At 43.8% G+C, this 19,932-nt stretch overlaps 1 protein-coding gene across 1 annotated transcript in view; it reads left to right on the forward strand.

Moving 5' to 3' along the window:
* The first annotated feature begins 858 nt into the window (after positions 1-858).
* Positions 859-19,932, forward strand: part of LOC108797563 (G protein-activated inward rectifier potassium channel 4-like) — a 19,692-nt gene continuing 618 nt past the window's right edge. Inside the window, exons 1-2 of the mRNA XM_018569181.1 lie at positions 859-1,074; positions 2,354-3,587. Coding sequence (XP_018424683.1) covers positions 859-1,074; positions 2,354-3,587 — 1,450 coding nt within the window. The remainder of the gene's footprint in view (positions 1,075-2,353; positions 3,588-19,932) is intronic.

Consider the following 19,932-nt stretch of genomic DNA (forward strand, 5'->3'; position numbering starts at 1 on the left):
ACATAGAGGCAAACCCATCCACTGTCATGATCAGATGTTCATTGCACCAAGGCAAACCTATCAACTTGTAACCTTGTAAAAGAGTCCCCAGATAGTGTATACACCGGATAAATGATGGGCTGTGGCTAAACAATATCTTGGGATATAATATATTATTAAAGGCACCAAGCTCCAAGTTCGCTCCCATGATGGACTTTAATCTCACGTTTAGTTTACTAATTTGTATTGAGATTGTAGTCCATCACAGGAGCGAGCTTGGAGCGGTGGCTACTTCACAACATACACAGGGACCATGGGGAACCAAAGTAGTCACACTCCAGAAGGAAGAACAGTGTCAGCATGAATTCAGATGATTTGAGGATCTACAGCTAAATGATGGAAGTAAGCTGCAATGTTGTTAATAGTTAAGGTACTTGAATGCAAATTTAAGATTTAACTCCTGAGATTATTGTCACTTTAAGTTGCTGACACTAGACAGAATCTTCCAACCAATCAATCTTTCGTTTTTCACAAAATTAAAAAAATAAATACATTTTACTGTTTCTCAGTATTGATTGAATAGGTTCTCTGAGTTGCATTAAAGCATTTCTCTATTGATACGTGAAGTTCAGATTATATTTAGGTTTCAAGAAATACAATAGACTTTGTGGCATGTATCAGAGATGACATAAATTATCTTTTTGATGTAACATATGGCAGTATAGCCCTTGTATTTGATGATCTAAACAATAAAGTGGATCTTAATATACCTTTTGGATTATGTTCACATTAATTTTTACTCATAATTGTCATTGCAGCATTCAAGAGAGGAGGTGCCATGCTCTTGCATAAATCTATATGGTCGTTATCTGACCCACAATGGCATTTGCTGTTCCTAGCAGCAGCATGGACTTGCAGCAGGATAATGGGTCCTGCGTGCCCAATCATCTCAATGACAACAGGCTGAAAGTAGATGACCCTCGAATCAGAAGAAACTCCATTCCTCCAGTTCAAATGCCCACAGGAAAGCATATGCTTGCCTATCTCCCCAGACCCCCTACGGATACCAACAGATATGGAACTTTCCCTCAGAAGGTAAAGCATTGTGATTTTTAGTTCCATTTTATCCCTTTATGCCATAACATTACATATTTTTCAAAACATTGCAAAATATTTTATGTGAATCAATACGTTTTCTATGCATAGCTGTAGCTAGGAATAACACACAGCATGTAACCAGTGTGCATTTGCATCACTGATGCATGTAGGTGTTAAAAGCAACACCCCTCCGCTAGGATCACCTCTTTTATACAGAATATTTCCTTGTTTTACTGGTCCCAACTTTATTTAGCATATTATATCAATTTGTAAATAAGCTAATAGGAGTTGATTCTATTTGCACTGATAATAGGAAAAAATGTGAGGGCAATAAAGCCTAAAGAGCCTCATGGTAAATCAGGACTTACCTGTAACCCTCAACAGATCATTTCTATTATACCTTAAGGTGAGTTTCGCTAGACACTTCATAACCTAGCTGGCCAAATAAAATGCTTACTTTATACATGATGTACATGCATCAAGAATGCTTTATGGGAATAAATCCTATGGCGACAACCTAGTGCTTTTAACCCCTATGTGAAAAAAGTTGGAATTTATTGGCTTAAAAAGACAAAGCTTCTGCAGCCAATGGCCAATTAGCTTACCAAACTAGGTCTAAGCAATGCATTTTATAAAATGTAATAAATAAATAAATAATGTTGCTTTAATTTTAGAATTTGCATTGTATGCAGGGTCGTTCCTATGTAATAATTTAGGTTTGCTTAGCATTAGCATGGAAAAGCATTGCCCAGGATGAAGGTTAATTTTTATTTATACATTTTTATAATAAAACATTGGACGTTTCAAAATGAAATGTATGTGTGTGGAGAACTTCAGGGATGTGTGTGGAGAACTTCAGGGAAACAAAATAGAATTTGATTTTTTTAAACCCTTTCCTTCCTCTTTCCAAAAGTGAACAAATGTTGACTATACATACATTACAGTTTAAGTAGTAATCCTAATATTGTTAATATATTTTATGCCAAGTGGGTAAGGTGGTCAGCTGCACTGGAGGAAAAAAAACTTGGTTACATTGCACTTGGGGGATTAGCACACACTCCCATTCTACAGAAAGGTTTTTGAAAGTATGTTGGGCCTGAAATGATATCGCTGACCTTGGAGGATTGTGTCATAACAAAACTCAAAATATATTCAGATGTGATAACTAAGTGCCTGAATCTTTTACATTTTATACATGTATTTTATTAAAAAAGCTCCTTATAAAGATATAAGGATAACTATTAATTTACTATTTATTATGTTTGTTTTCATATAGCCTGAAACAATGGTTGTCTCTGCCACATCTTGTGAAGATAACCACAAACTGGAATTACCACCACCCAAAAAAGGTAGCATCATCTCAAGCTTCATACCGCTGTCATACACCAACAGTGTCAAGGGAACTCGGCATAGGAGATTCAGTTCTATAGAACCTACAAATACTTGTGCTCCCCCTCCAGTTGCCAAGCAAAGGCCTAGTGTGACTATTAACACTGAGGACTTACCCCGCTACCAACGAGCTGCCAAGCAGGAGATGCCTATTCGGGAAACCGTTTCAAAGTGGCATCCCAAACATGCCCTTAGTGTTCCAAATATTCCCTTGCGAAGTAAAACCCCAACCTGCAGTGTTGTCTCAACTCCAGCCACCTCCAAATCACACAGGATTCGTTGTAAACTCATGTATGACGATCGTCAACTCTTTAACCTGACTAATCGTCAAGCGCGTCAGAGGTATGTCACCAAGGATGGAAAATGCAGGGTCAACCTTGGACGTATTGAGAGGAAGAGGTTTTTGTCAGATATTTTTACTACCATTGTGGATCTAAAATATCGCTGGTTCATTTTTGTATTCATGTTATGTTATATTGTCACCTGGGTTGCATTTGGAGTGATTTATTTTATTGACGCCCTCCTTAGAGATGACGTAAATCACATTGGGGATCCTGAGTGGAAGCCTTGTATTGATAATGTTGACACCTTCCTTTCTGCCTTACTTTTCTCTGTTGAAAGTCAAAGAACAATTGGCTATGGAACTAGGATGGTAACTGCCTATTGCCCAGAGGGTGTAATATTACTCATGGCTCAGTCAATCCTAGGATCAATGATTGATGCACTCATGGTGGGCTGCATGTTTGTAAAGATTTCTCGGCCTAAAAAGAGAGCCGAGACTTTGATCTTTAGTAAGAAATGTGTGGTGTCTCACAGAGATGAAAAGTTGTGCTTGATGTTCAGAATTGGAGATCTACGGAACAGTCACATGGTGGATGCAAAGATAAGAGCTAAACTTATCAAATCCAGGCAGACAAAGGAAGGTGAATTTATCCCATTGGAGCAATCAGAGATCAACCTGGGTTATGATACTGGAGAGGACCGTCTGTTTCTGGTGGAACCTCAGATCATCTGTCACAATATAAATGATCACAGCCCTTTCTGGGAAATGTCTGCAGAGTCACTGAAACGCGAACAATTTGAAATTATTGTAATATTAGAGGGCATTGTAGAAGCCACAGGTAAGAAAACATTTAAAAAGTCTATCTGTACAGCTAAAAATGACTAATTTAAAGGTCTATTTATGAAGAAGTTTCAAACCTTTACCCATATCTGTAAAATAACAATAAACACACCTTTAGAAATGTTTAGTTATGACAATCTACAAACACATACTTCTAGATAATTGCCGGCTTTGTATTCTTTGTATACCTTATTTCTCTTTTCTTCCCCAGTCTCCTGACATTGGCCATGTTTACTAAGGGCTTTGTATTCTTTGTATACCTTATTTCTCTTTTCTTCCCCAGTCTCCTGACATTGGCCATGTTTACTAAGGGCAGATTACTAACTATCCTATTACTTCCTGGATTTCTTCCACATGTGACTAGGACATGTGACCATTCACATCATCTCAGGGGAGGAAAACACCTTTCCCTATGATCGTGTGAGATTACAGATGAGATTTCCCAGCAATGCCCTGATGATGACAAGGCAATCCCAGTGTGCATTGCTTTGGCAAACTAAGGTCATTTTGCCCTTTCAAAGCAGGAAGTGAATGCTGTGCAAGTGTAAGTATTTCAAAATCACAGCATTTTACACCTGACATGTCTATGTTATTATTAATCATCATACATAGAGGGATGCATTAGTAGAACTTGATTTTTGAGTCCGCTTTAAGTAGTATACTCGGCTACAGTATCTATCACATTTCTTTAGCATGTGTCAAAGAGGTTTTCTAAGTCTTTGAATCAGTGAAGTTTAAAGTGTCACTGTGCTCATACTTTGAGCACTTTGTCACTTCACAACTAAGACCAAAATACACCTCCGGCATGTGAGAGTGCTGGGGTCTAGCGATTGGCACTTGCTCCCCCATCCCCAGAAGCATTAGGTATATTGTTGCAGCTGTAACAGAGAAAGAGGCAGTGGTGGATCGCTGGAGAGGTGGGTATCAATAGGTGGTGATGGTGGTGAGGGGGTAACTTTACCTAGGCGTAGTCACTTAGCATATTCATGTTTTTTTAGGCTAGAATGGTCTTGGTCTAAGCTTTTTCTCAGGTTGTATTTTAGTGTGCTTTCAGTACCTATTAATAAGTTTCAAGGCCTTGTCACTATTATCTGTGTTTTGATTTTCCATGGATACAAAAAAATGCATTTGTGAAGTACTTGTGTTCCGCCCTTAAAGGAAACAGAACTGAACGCAAAATAAATATTGGAGGTGCCTTTTGCTTATCTCCTTTTTCTGCTGCATAGATGTCTCTGGCGTCACTGACTTTCTGAGTCATTGACCTTGCACAAGTATACAGTGAGCGAAGTAAAAGATCCTGATAAATATACTAGTCCCAGATCAGTGACTCGGAAATACTGAAGCCATATCAACATGATAGCTGGGCAACTAACATTTTCAGGAGAGGACTGCACTGGAATCCTACATATTTATTGTCCATGCTTCCTTAAAATAACAAACAAATATACAGGTGAAACTCGAATAATTAGAATATCGTGCAAAGTTCATTTATTTCACTAATGCAACTTAAAAGGTGAAACTAATATATGAGATAGACTCATTACATGCAAAGCAAGATAATTCAAGCTGTGATTTGTCATAATTGTGATGATTATGGCTTACAGCTCATGAAAACCCCAAGAACCCCAAATCCACAACCTCAAAAAAGTAGATTATTACATGCAATCAATAAAACAAGGATTGTACATAGAACAATATCGGACCTCTGAAAAGTACAAGCATGCATATGTACTCAGTACTTGGTTTGGGCCCCTTTTGCAGCACTTACTGCAATAACTTTTGCACGATATTCTAATTATTTGAGCTTCACCTGTACATTGGCCAGAAAGGTATATCTTTAATATTTGTCCAAGCACTTACAATCACCATACTTTCAAACAGATGACTCCAACTCTCTCAGCTTAGCTTCCCTGAACTTCCTGTCCAGTACAAGATCAAAAGGGACAGAGCAGTCTCCAGCAAATGTTCATCTATTAGCTTGGAGAAGTGAGGAGCCGGTATCAGCTTGCAGGAGAGTGTCTTGCTTTGCTTTGCCTGTGTGTTTGTGGAGACACACACAGCTTACTAGCACACAAAAGGGTGGCCCCATAGGACCCTGCAAGGGTCAACCTGTGTAATCTCATGACCCACATATGTCCTTTGTCAACAAGTCGCGACCCAAGTCGCACTGCAATGGAGCGCAAGGCATTAGGGTACTGCTCGTTCTGGAGGGGGTGTACGGAAAGTGGGATTGCACAGTAGGCGCGATTGCATGGTACATTGCGTTAATCGCACAGTGCTATGCAGTTAACGCACTGTACTAGTGTGAATGGGCCCTTAAAATCACTGACATACATACATACACATTCTCACACACACACTCCCCAAACGTTTTTTTTTTAAGGTACACCCAGTCTACCCACCTTACGAGAACTGAAGTGGATCCTCAGCCTGGGGTCCAGTATGGGCTCCTCTGCTGTGACGGAGCTCCAGCCATATGTGCATGGCTTGTACAGCACCATTGTATGCCCTGTAGAGGTGCCGGTGGCCACAATGTGTTGTCACTCTTGTCCAGGCACCTCTATAGGTTACGTGAGGGAGCTGTAAGCAATGCACGTATGGATGGAGCCCCCTACCGGCCATAGCCCCATCCCATTCCACTTGAAGCTGACACTCGGCACTGGGCAGCATATTTTGAATGGCTGCTTGGCATGAAAACTGACAATGCTGTGCTAGGGGGAGGCAGAGGAGCCTCTCACCTAGAAAAGTGGAAGGCATGTGGCGACCCACTGAACACATGGTCGCGACCCACTTTTGGGTCACGACCCACCAGTTGAGAACCAAGGTCCTAAGGCATTTCTAGTGAGCTCTAGGAAACTTTACAATTTACAAACAGAATCTAACCTTAATGGAAGCATATTTATTTACTATCTATTACAGGTATTTATATAGCGCCGACCATTTACGCAGCACTTTACATAGTTGCACATCCACATCAGTCCCTACCCTCAATGAGCGTACAATCTAAGGTCCCTATCTCACATGCATACATAGAGGGCCAATTTAGAGAGGAGCCAAATAACCTACCAGCATGTATTTGGAGTGTGGGAGGCAACCGGAGTACCCAGAAGAAACCCACGCAAGCACAGGGAGAACATGCAAACTCGAGCTATAAGTATTGCTATGGGTATCATGTTGCTATCTTTTGTGATTAAGTGATTTTTAACAGCAGTGGGTGCAGGATAAATATCTCTCTGGTTGCTTTGAACTGATTGATGGTTATATCCAGAAAAGAAGGTGTACAAGGACTAAAAATTCAGAGCTCAGAGCTTGTGTACATCCAACATTAGAGAGTGTGGCGGTGTTCTGCAATCTTTGGAGAAGACTTCAGTTTTAAATATTGTTTTGCATTTTTCTGATTCACTTACATGATTACATTACATAAAAGGTTACTAATAACAGCCAGTTTCAACTAAATTCCCAGTTTATCTCAGGAAAGTAAACATGCAGCAGAGATTGAGATGGCATTGAGATACTCCCATTAACAACACTCCAAAAAGTGCCGAAATATGCAGAGCTGTTGACGTTAGGTAGACAACCCTTTCCTTTTATGTTATTATACTCAAAATTCTAAACGCAACTAAAAGCATGTTGATTTTGCATTTATGTTTGAAGCATCCAAGTACTGTAAAATGAAAGCCTCCAGCTGTCACCGCTGTGGACAAAACAAATTGACTGTAAACATTTAAACACTGGTTTATCTAAAAGTGTGTTCAAAATGTGCAAATATACAGAATATACAGAATATTTTGTAACCACTTACTTACAGTTTGGCTTATTTTATTCTCGTGTTATTTCTAAATGTAAAGCACTTCACAGTACTGATGAGTCAATCCATTTTAAAACCAGATGATTAATCTTTTTTGGATTCTTCTAAAAATGTGCATGCAAATTTGTCCAGTCTACAGAGAATTGTGTAATTCATAAATCACAATTGTTTGGATTCTTATGAGGGGAGAAATGGGGTGGGGTCAGGGGGAATTTTTCACCTGGGACAGTTCTAACTAAATTTGTTAAACTGGTGACCCTGAATGGAGATACTTCACCATTCAGACATCAATCAGAACTGGACCCGGTTTCAGTGCCACATGCATTATATAGCTACCTGCTCTCAATTCAGAATTGCAATTGCAGTGTATGTTACAGGGAAGTCTTCTAGCATCAATCTGCTTTTTGGCTCTAAGATGTCATGTGACCAAATGGCAAAAGCCTCAAAGGAAGCTAATGGTGGTAGATGTGTCACAATAATTTTGTCCTTAAGAAACACCCATCTTTTAGCAAACTAGCTTTCTACCACATCACTGTAACACCACGGCACACTTTGTATGATACACTTTCTTCAGCCCACAGAAATCTGTCTGTATGAGGGATGCACCAATACCGTTTTTTCGGTATCGAGTACGAGTACCGATACTTATATGTTGGTATTCACCGAGTACCAATACCGGTACTTCCACTAGCATGGAGCTGGCTTCCCAGGCAATCAGGAAGCCAGGCAGCGTGTCATTACCTGCCGCCTGGCTTCTTGATTGCCCGGGAACCCGGCTCCATGCTGTTTGGCGGCTCCATGTTGATTCAGGTTCAGTCAGCATCGAGCTGAGCTCATCATTACCTGCCGCCCGGCTTCCTGATTGGCCGGAAAGCCGGCTCCATGCTGTTTGGCCGGCTCAATACTGATTGGCCAGGAAGCCAGCTTCCCGGGCCATTTACCATCCAGCCGGCCACACAGCATGGAGCTGGCTTATTGGCCAATCAGGAAGATGGGCGGTGAGTCATTACCCACCGTCCAGCTTCCTGATTGGCCAGGAAGCTGGCTACATCTTCCCTAGCGGCACTGCCAGTCAGAGGAAATATCCCTCTGACTGGAAGTTCCGGTATCGGGGGTAAGTATTGGAGCATTTGGGTGAGTATGAGTACTTGCCCCAATACATGGTATTGGCACAGATACCAATACTAGTATCGGTGCATTCCTAGTCTGTACCATAAGAGTGCTAGTTGGTTGTCTTTGGCCACCAGGCCAAAGCTTCCAAGTCCTCCTCTAATTTCTATATTTAGTGATTCTCCATACATCAGACAAAGGCACATATTCAAAATGTGATGAATTGGCAGTTCTCCTGTTTTAGTCATTCCTGCCTATCAGCACCAATCACCAGGGATTGTGCAACAATAAATCAGCTGGCCCAGCTGCTATCAATACAGTGACTACTTTTTTGTCAACACATTATTAGTATGTATAGACTGACACTACAAGGAAGAAAAAAATATATAACATTCTTTTATTGGGTTTATCAAGACTTCTGGGTTAATATAAGAATGTAGTATAGACCCATATTGTTTTGTTTTTTTTCCACAAAGTTTTTAGTGTTTTCAATTAGGCATATAAATGGGACACAAGGTTAAGGTATAAAACAGTGCTGGTGCGGCGTGGCCTGACGCGAGACCAAGATGGACGTCTAGACTCGGTTCTCCGACACCTGGGCCCCTCTTACTAAGCTATTTTCTCGCCACATATTGAGTTTCCACCATCTGAACCATGAGGAGGAACGGGAAGACCACCCAGGCGCCCAAGGATCCTCGAGATTCGGGAACACAGCTTGGCCGTAACCTCCCAGACATGTTCCGTTCCCAACCGCCGGGACGCCACGTGGAGGACGCGGCACCATCTCCTTGAGCAGGAGAATCTCCCGGCAGTAGTCCGAGCAGAGACTTATCGGGGGATCCCCCACACCTGCACGCAGATCTGCTCACGCTCATGGGCCAGATGCCTAGGATGTTGGATCTCACCTCCATAGCTCTGGACATTAAATCCACCCTGTCGGCAGCAATATCAGAACTGAAGGCAGACATTCACTCCCTAGCCGATCGCATTCAAACAGTGGAGGGTGAGACCTCACGCAACTCCTCTACTATTCGGAGCCTCCAACGCACGGCCTCCATCCATAACACCCGCCGGATGGAACTGCACCGTCACTTAGAGGATCTCGATAACAGGGTCCATCGACACAACCTGAGAGTGAGAGGCATTCCGGAAGCAGTCGAGGCCTCACAAATAGAGCAGGCCCTGATGCACATTTTTAATGATTTGCTTGACTGCCTGCCAGAATCGCCGGTCCTCATGGAATGCTTTCATCGGGCTCTGCGGCCTAAAGGAGGCGACGCGGACCCATCCAGGGATGTGATTTGCTGCCTGATAGACTTTTGCTTAAAGGAAGAAATTCTCCGCTGCTCCAGGAACAGACAGCGGCTCTTATTCCAGAACGCAGAGATTCAATTGTTTCAGGATCTCTCACACATCACCCTACAACACAGAAGAGCTCTACGCCCCTTGCTACAGCTCCTACGTTCACGCAATATTCCCTATAGATGGCGGTTCCCGTTTGGCCTCGCAGCCTCCCACACAGGCCGTACGTACCTTCTCACGGGCCCGGCAGATCTAACGCGCTTCTGTGACCAGCTCCATCTCCCGCTCGTGGATCTCCCAGAATGGTATGATGCCTTCCGGCTCCCAGACAGGGTCTCTCAGGCTCTTCCATCTACCTCTCCTGACCACCGGCAATCCAACACACCGGGCCGACCTGGGGAGGGCTCACTGCGGCCCTACTCCACACCGCGACTTGATCACACAACAGACCGTAAGCCGCTGATAGGCCGGTTGGCCTACTGTAGTCGCCGAGAGCCCCGTGAACATCGATACTGTAAGTCTGGACTCAGCTTCCCTCCCGCAAGATCGCAGGTACTACGCCCCAGCGACTGGACACTGCCCTGCTCCTTCCCCCGAGACTGAACCATGGAACTCCCCATATCCAGATTGGTTTTTGCCTAAGAAACGGGACCTCTTAGAATATTGACCCTCTGCCCAATCCTAGCTCTCGGAGTCTCTCCCCCTATGCCCCGCTGAATCTCATAAACTTTGATGGGCAACGGGCTGCATGGCAGAGTACAGACTGGTCCCCACGATTGATGCAGCTAGGGGTATTACTGTTGCACTGTATCCTCCCTAGGTGCTTCTCGCCATATGGAGCGCACTGGAACGTATTATTTTCCCTCATTTTAGTTTGAATGGTTTCTTGTTTGCTATGTACTCTCACGTTACAACCTTGCTGCCCCGATGTGTCCGCCTCCGGTGGTTGATGACTAACCCATCAACCACAACCACCACGCGCGAGGGGGACCGACCGACAACTCAGTCTGGCGTTTTTCGCAGGCGTTGTTGCAACTCGGCTCCCCCTCCACTATGGGAGGCTCGCTGCTCTCCTCTGTGCCCCTCTCCCACAGCCGTTGCTTCCCGACAACACCCGTCTGATAGACCCGTCTCAACCTCACATTATACTCCTCCACGAGCCCGGGCCGTTCACTCCAACCCATCCAGTCAATGCCCCCGCGGGTGGCCTCTTAGGCGACCGTCAGCTACAATTGATAATTGATGCCTGGCCTTCGGTGGGGCGTGCATGGAGGAGAAGCAGCTTCCAATGCTGTGTGTTTCGTACTGCTACCACAAACCCCTGGTGTCACTGCAGTTTTGTAGTACATGTGTGCTGAAGCCTAGACGGGGGAACTGGCCGGAGATCGGAGAACATTGCCCGGCTCTGGCGACAACACCCCCTCTAGGAGTGTGGGCGGTGTCTCGGATCTCCGGTCATCGCCTGAGATCATGTATATCCCCATGCTCACATAGACGACCAGATTCCCCCCCATCCCTGTATGTCGCTGATGGTTCATTGTATTACCTGCCCTCTACTTTCTCTCCCGTCCACCCTACGCTCGCCTCTTTTCTGATACTCACCTCACTCTCCTGCCCTACCTCCTTCCCACCTACTCTACGTGCTTCTGATCCTCGACCACCGCTCCACCTTGAGGTATCATGGCGTCATCGGCTGATTCCTCTCCTACCAATCCCCCAAAGCTGAAATTCTTATCTAGTATGCCAAAGGCCTGAACGTCCCGGAGAAAAGGTCCCAATTCCTCAGGGCATTTTCTCACCACAAAGCACAAGTGATTCTCTTACAGGAAACACACTTTAGGAGTGATGCCATACCTAGACTTCACTCCAGGAAATACCCCCTAGTGTTCCAGTCCACCAATGCCATCTCCAAATCGAAAGGGGTATCGGTTATCTTCTCCACTCGAACCAACTTCCAACTCACGGCCCAACGGTCGGATCACGATGGCAGGTACTTAATGCTAAAGAGTAGGATCCACAACACCCCAGTGACTATTGTCAACATCTACTGCCCCAACGTAAGACAAATACATTCCTTTCGTAGTGTCTGCTCCAAAATTCAAGACTTTGCGGAAGGAATTCTCATCCTGGGGGGCGACTTTAATGTCCCGCTAAATCCTCTCCTTGACACATCCACCGGCAGGTCGTCAATACCCTTTAGATGCTTACGATCACTCAAAAAGCTTTTGATCTTCTTGTCCCTCCATGACACATGGCAATTCCTTCACCCTACAGGGAAGGACTTTACCTTCTTCTCCCACCCTCACTGTAGCTACTCCAGACTGGATTTCTTTTTTCTTTCACAAAGAGACCTCCCCAATTTAACAGGAGCCACCATTGAACCCATGGTTCTTTCCGACCATGCACCAATTAGCATGACCATTGCTTTCCCCACGCACCCCACTCACTCCCGTCTCTGGAGACTCAAACCCTCAGTCCTAGGAGAAGCCGTGTATGTCTCCCAAATTAAAAACAAGCTCACTGAATACTTCTCACTGAATGAGGGAACCTGTTCTACCCCGACAGTGTTATGGGAAGCTCACAAGAGTGTAATCAGGGGAGAACTCATTTGAATACAAGCCCACATCCACAGACAAAATAGGACTAGAAGTTCTTCCCTACTTGCCCTCATAGCCACCTTAGAGGCGCTCCACAAACGCTCACTGGCCCTATCCCACCTCGCCGAATTGACACAGGCACGCAACAACCTTCTTGATCTACTTCAAGAGGGAACGAAACGAGCCTTCATGTCCCGCAGTAAACTCTTCTATGAACACGGGAATAAAGCAGGTAAATTTCTGGCCCGATCCTTGAAAAAACAATCGGCCTCCCGCACGGTCTCTCAGGTCATTGGGAAGGATGGAACAAAACATCTGGACACGCCGAACATCGCATCTCAATTCCGAGACTTCTACATGCGACTCTATAATCTAGCCCCTCCCGACCCCTCGCCGGATCTTCGGCATGCTCGCCTTCTTAATATTGAGAAGTTCCTCTCCCAACATAGCCCTCCACCCCTTCCTGACGAAGTTGTAGCGGACATGGAGGCCCCGATAGTGTTGCAAGAGGTGCTAACCGCAATCTCCCAGCTCAAGCCGGGAAAGAGCCCAGGACCGGACGGGTTCACACCCCTATACTATAGAACCTTCTCAGAAACTTTGGCCCCATACTTCTTGACAGCATTTGACCACTTTCCAAGGAGCCCCCACGTTTCCTCGCACTTATTAGAAGCCCACATCACGGTTAAAGATGGGAAAGATCCCTCATTGTGCGCTAACTATCGCCCCATATCCTTGCTTAATGTGGACGTCAAATTACACACGAAAATTATTGCCAATCGTCTCCTGCCCCTCCTCCCTGGCCTGATCGATGGCGATCAGGCAGGGTTTATCCCTGGGAGGGAGGCCAGAGCCAACGCCACTAAGGCAATTGACCTTCACCACTGGCTCAGAGGTCAGGGACATGCCGGCTTTCTTTTGTCCACAGATGCGGAGAAGGCATTCGACAGAGTAGCTTGGGACTACCTATTCGCTGCTTTGACAAAACTGGGCGTTGGCCCACGCATGATGAATCGCATAACTCTACTATATCACAATCCGATAGCGAGAGTCTGAGTGAATGGCTCTCTGTCGAGTGCCTTCCCCATCTGCAAAGGTACGAGACAGGGGTGTCCGCTGTCTCCTTTGCTTTTTGTGATAGCACTGGAGCCCTTTCTCCGCAGAATTAGATCATATATATTTTGCCATTTCAACATTAAGCCAACGTGCTATTAGAAATGATCAAATGAAAGCTTTAAAAGCATTAAACATCTTTTTTTTTTGTAAGTTCAAAAATTGGTAAAACATTGCGATAAAACAAAGTCACTATTCTAAAAGATTATCAAAAGAAATGATCAACAATATCATATAAAATGATGTAAAATAAGACGAGTAGATCCTTCAACATTATATGGCTCTTTCTACACAGCAGATTGTCCCCAACACATTACAATAACACAACGATTCTGGTGCTGTTAGTGATCAGTGGGATTCTTTTCTGCAGGTTGTCTAATAGTGATTTAATCATAGCCGACACCAAATGGTAAAATACTGTGGGTGCCCTCTCAGAAAGTGACAAGAAAATATTTCACAGGTAGGAATAATGTGAACACTTTCTAATTACAAACAGGAACCAGTTACTTGATACTTGATAAAACTAGCTAAAAACCTCCATAGACTGATAAAAAAAAAAAAGATAGAAATCTAGAAGGTATATGCTCAAATATATATTCCTGAGCTAAACTTACATTTCAATATCCCCCATAATACAGCAGAACTAGTCTGAGTATATAATAATACGATCTCCAAACCAATACATTAAAGGGAACATTGAGATACATAGGACAGGTTAATGGTGAGGTGGACCCCATCTTGGTTCTTTCCTTGGATTTGGACTTAATCTCTCCTGCCTCCGGCTTCGATAATGATGTTCATCCTGAGCATGACTCCGATGATGTTGTTCCTCCTGAGCATGACCTCGATGATGGTGTTCCTCCTGAGCATGGCCTCGATAATGTTCCTCCTGACCCACTCTGCTATACACATCTCTGTTGTAGTATTGTTCGTTTTTATAAGGGTGAGAGGCAATGTTTCTTGAGTTTCTGTGTTCAGGGGGAGACTCATATCGACGTGGAGTAGGATGGTTGCTGCTTGGGCTGTACCAGCTATTGGTCGGAGTATAACTGGATGATGGTGGACTAGGCTGCTGGCCCATTGGGTGTGCTCTGGATCCATGAGGAGACTCCTGCTTATAAAAGTTATTAATCATTGCTTGTCTTTGTAGATTCTCTGGAGATGAGTAGGACCTCTGGTAGCCTGAAACTGGTGGTGGGAGATCACTGTATTTCATGACGTCCTCATTATAATCTTGTCTGCTGCCATTAGATGATTGCCCATTACCAGCAGTGGCATTGATTCCTTGTGGTGACGGAGCAGCAGAAATTGTATCTTGAGAACCATGGGAACTTCCTGATCTGAACTGAATGTTTAGTGGTCTTCCAAAGAGCAAATTTAACAAATTCATTCCATAGGGGACAGATTCCTCGTGTTTAAAATTCACAAAAGCAAACAGTTTTGGCTTGCCATCCTTGTCCTTTAAGTTTTCAGCAGGGCCAGCCTGTAAAAACAACTCAAACAGCAGCTCCTCCATAGCCTTGGGATGTAAATTCCCCACAAACAGCGTCCGATCAGCCACTGCAGCGCCCATGTTTACAGTGTAACCACACGACGACCTGCCGTTTCCTTGGCAGAAGGCAGGTTTTTTGTTTTTTTTTTACTTTACTTTGACTGCTATCACATGGGGGGCTTACAAGCCCCCCCATGTGATAGCAGATGGTGGTGACAGGTACTCTTTAAGGTGATGCTGGGGGTCCAAAAGACCCCCAGTGTCACCTTTACACTGGAAATAAGCTATTGAAGTGCAGATCGCACATCAATAGCTTGTAGCTGGGCTGCAGGAGCTCAGAACTGACAGCCCAGGGACCGGAAGTGATGCAATCTGCATCGCTCCCGGTCCCATAGAACGGGGAGGGGATCGATGAACGGAAGTTCGTCGACCTCCTCCCCAGCTCCCCGTGGACACCAAGGACGCTGCAAAAACGGTGGTTCCTAGACACTGGAAGTCACCATCCCCACCAACGATTAGGGAGTGGCTCTCCCGAATAGATACGGTATCAACCATAGAGGAACTTATCCACTCCAACAGGGATGACATGTCAAGATACCTCAAAACCTGGACGATGTGGCATTTGTTCAGAGGTTCAGCGGCATGTGAAGCGTTGAAGCAGTAACTCCACTCCTTCTCGTTCCTCACTATTCTTTATTATTACACCTCTTTTCTTCTCTGCCTTTTGGAGGGTCGGGCGGGACCCTCTTCCCCTCTTGCCTCCTCCTCCCCCCCCTCCCTCTCTCTTCTCCACTCTCTCCATAGTCTACACCGATGCCCATGCACATTATCCTGACACGTCCAGAAAATTAAGCACTGGGAATTTCCAGGATCTGGCTATGGTTTGTTTGGTAGCCATGAAAATGTGGGATATTAATCACTGCTGATGTTTACGTACTCCCATCATGGGTTCATGTAATAGCGCTTCCAAAGGATCTTTGTGTAAGTTACACCCCAAGACATTGTTGATAAAGGCATAAACTCGGTTCCACAGGCATTTAGCTTTTGCACGGTCCCACTAAATATGTTTCATAATGCCCAATTGTCTGCAACCCTTGAAAGCACTGGGGAGAATAAGAGGGGATGATTTTATGGATGTGGGCCGGTGTATAGTACCAGCGAAGCAACAACTTGTATGAGTTTTCCTGTGTCAGAACTTTACGGGAACAAGAATTGATATTACTCCAAATTGCCGCCAAGTCTGTGCGCAGTATTGAAGAGCCTAACTCTACTTCCTAAGTAGTTTGATAGGGCAAAGTGTCCAGTAAAATATGTGCGGTTAGTGAGGATAGGAGTAGGGTTATTAGACCAGGGGAGTGTTGGTCTTTTCTACATCTGTGTAGAAAGGGAGTAATAGAGTAAGGTGTAGTAACTGATTGACATAATGATTGTATAAAGTTATGAAGTTGGAGGTACCGGAATAATTCAGACTGTGGTATTTGGGAAGAGTCTTTGCGTTGAGTAAAGGAGCAAATCTCCTGGGGTGTTAGCATAGAGAATACATCCTGAAAACCAGTTTCCGTCAAATCAGGAAAACGATTTTGGACTGACCATACCAGGGTGAAATAAAGGACAACGAATGAGTGACAGAAGAGGGACATGTGGGGAGATTAGGCGGCGAGTGTATTTAACCGAGTCCCATACCTTTAAAGTGTGTCGCATGGCGGGTCCTAAATTGGAGGGCCTGTGTGAGGGCGTGAGCTATGGCAAATTGGACACCAGGATGGGTATCCATTACATCTAAGGAGACCCATAGGGGTATTTCCGTTTTAGTAGACAAGAGGGCAAGGGGGGCTATTTGCTCTGCTCTGTAATAATTGCATTTTTTTTTTGTAAAGAGAAAAGCTACGGTTAGGGCTTGGATTGATACTAGCCGTGGGCTAACTTTAGAGCTGGGATTAGGGTTAAGGCCTTGGGTCACACCTAGAGTTAGGACTAGGTTTAGATTTACACTAGAGTTATGGTTAAGGATAAACTAGGGTTAGGTCAAATCTTAGGGTTAAGGGTAGAAATACATCTTGTATAAAATTTAACACAGCAGTAGGGCTACAGTTACACTTAGGCTTTTTTTGTATTTAGGGATACTAAGTTATCTTTAACTTTCTCCTTTATTACCACAAAATTACAAATATTATCAGTACACAAAGCATGGACATTGTGCTAAGCATGAAGACTGGGCTGCAGGCCAGACTCTTTCTAATTCTGAGACAGACATATCTTTAATGGGTACCATAACTATGGCTGTAACCAGAGATTGCGGTCATATTAACAGAGTCAATATAAAGAATGAACTGCGCCAATAAGCAAGCTAACAGCTACAAGGCACTGGAATGTACACCCACTGTGAGTGTGTATACGTGGAAAATGAATAACTAAATGTGCCGAGCTAAAACAATGATCAGATATAAAGAGTAAAAAAAAAAAAAAAATTAAAAAACAGTGATTATTTCTGGTTTGGAAAAAAGTTCTTCTGGCAGAAATCTGGCGTAGCTATGGGAGCGAAATTCGCACCAAGTATAGCTAATTCGTTTATGTTCAAATGGGAAACAGAAACGATATTAGAAAGGAGGCCAGTACAGTTGTTGTTTTACAAACGTTATATTGATGATATTATTATGGTTTGGAGAGGGTGCAGAGAACAGTTGCAGTCTTTTTTGGACTATCTGAACGATAATAATAAGAATATTAAGTTAACCTTTAATGTTCACTCAACTTCTATACAATAACAGAGTCAGATGATATAAATCACCATTTATTCCAGTTGTTTATTCATTAAAATTATTAAATGTATTTTAAAGTGACACTAAACTTAGGAGTTAAAACTTAAACATGCATTTGAGTACCCTAAGCTCATTTCCGTGATGGACTAAATTCTCACGTTTAGTTTATTAATTTGTAATGAGATTGTAATCCATCACGGGAGCAATGTTGGAGCGGTGGCTACTTTACAATACACACATTGTCCGCGGGAAACAAAGTAGCCACCCTCCAGAAGGAAGGACAGTGTCAGCACCAATTCAGAGATGATTTGAGGATCTACAGCTGAGTGATACACAAATATGTAGTGCTCACCCCCGAAGCAGCTGCTAGAATAACCCCGGTACTTCTGCCCTAACTAGGATTCACCACCCAGACAGGATCCACAGCACACCAACACACCTTGTGAAGTTTTGTAAGAATTTTACTAGGCAAATAACTTCTTATGATTAGCCAATAAACAAGTAAACACAATAACAGGAAGAAATAGCATTCAGTAGTATACTTTAGTATTCAAACACACTGCAGCTGCGGCTATTTATTAGATAACATATAAAGTACTGAGCTGTTTAAACAGTTATCGCTGACTTTAGAGACTGGCTTGCTAATGTCTTAGTCCTAAATATCCCCCAGCTCTCTATACTTCTGGCCATGAGCAATAGTCTAGGCTAGCCTTCGTTGGGGCCCATACTGTGTCACAGAAGTAGTGAGGATGCTTAATGCAAATGGCCAAAGACCTCTCACCGGTTCCAGAGTCAGTTCTGCAGTGGCAGTGTTCATCAGCGAGAGGCAGACGTCACCTTCCTCTCAAACCGACCCTCTTTGGTTTTTGTTGCAGTAGTAGCACCTTGAAGACAGTTTCTGGACACAAGAAGATGCTGAAGATAACTCCGCTGGCACCTCCTGACACCTTGTGAATCTCTCACTGACCAGGCGCAGCCGATTGTCCAGGCCGCGATATCCCTACTGTAGGTATTGCACTGCGGTCCACAGAAACGGTTGCCCGACAGACAATGATCACAGCTGACCAGACAGAGTCCTCTCTACGGGTGCACTCCCCCTGTGCAGTTCCACACAATGTCTATGGCTCCCCTGCGTCAGCGCCAGCCATACACAGCAATCTGTACAGTGCACTGGTCTCTCCCCAACTGAGCATGCTCCGGAAACCTCGCTCAGCCCACTTCTCCTGTTGCAAAGTACAGCCTTCTGGAAATTGTAGTATTTACAGTCCTTCACAGTACAATCTCTACCTGTAGCTGCACTACAACCCCCACAATCTCTCTGCATCACAGGCTGCACAGTGTGATTAACTATTTACAAGAAAGCATGGGGGGAATTTCTCAAAACTGGAGCAGACAAAATCTGGAGCAGTTGTGCATGGCAACCAATTTCTTTCTCTCTCTTCAGTTTGTTCAGTTAAGATTTGAAAATGATAGAGAGAAGCTGATCGGTTGTCATGAGCAGCTGCTCCAGATTTAGCCTGCTCCAGTTTTGAAGAGCTACTGTAGTTCAACTGATATGCTATCAGTTTAAAGTGATATTAAAGTCAAAGGGTTTTTAAGATATTTCAAATGCTGATTAAATTACTTACAATTGATACTGCCCTTCGATGTTTAAAAGTTGTAGTTTTTTACAGAATCAGCTGGTCCTCCAAGCACTGACCCCAATATCCTGTTTTAGGGTGGCTCTTTCCCTTGCAGGGTCCTATGGAGCCACTCTTGTATATGTTAATATTCTGTGTGTCTCCAGAAACACACAGGCACAGCAAAGTTAGCCTTTCCACTGCTCCCTGCTCACCTCTCCACCCTGTTCTTTGTGATATTGTACTAAACAGGAAGTTCAGTTAAGCTGAGTTGAGAGAGTTGGAGCTATTCAGAAACATGATGACTGTGTGTTTGGGTAAGAATGTAAAGAAATACTTTGCTGGGCAATGTACATTTGTTTGGTCTGGATTCATTATTGAAGAAAGTTTGAGAATGTAATACTACTTTGAGTATGTATATAATAACTGGATTACCATGTAATTTGTTTTCATAAACAGGACACTTTCATGGAATAAACCACCCTTCCTAGTAACACTTCCCCTGGTAATCCCAGCTTTACACTTACCTTGACATGACAGTTT

Source organism: Nanorana parkeri, unplaced genomic scaffold (genome assembly GCF_000935625.1).
Source record: "Nanorana parkeri isolate BGI_ZX_2015 unplaced genomic scaffold, ASM93562v1 scaffold1297, whole genome shotgun sequence".
Classification (NCBI taxonomy): domain Eukaryota; kingdom Metazoa; phylum Chordata; class Amphibia; order Anura; family Dicroglossidae; genus Nanorana; species Nanorana parkeri.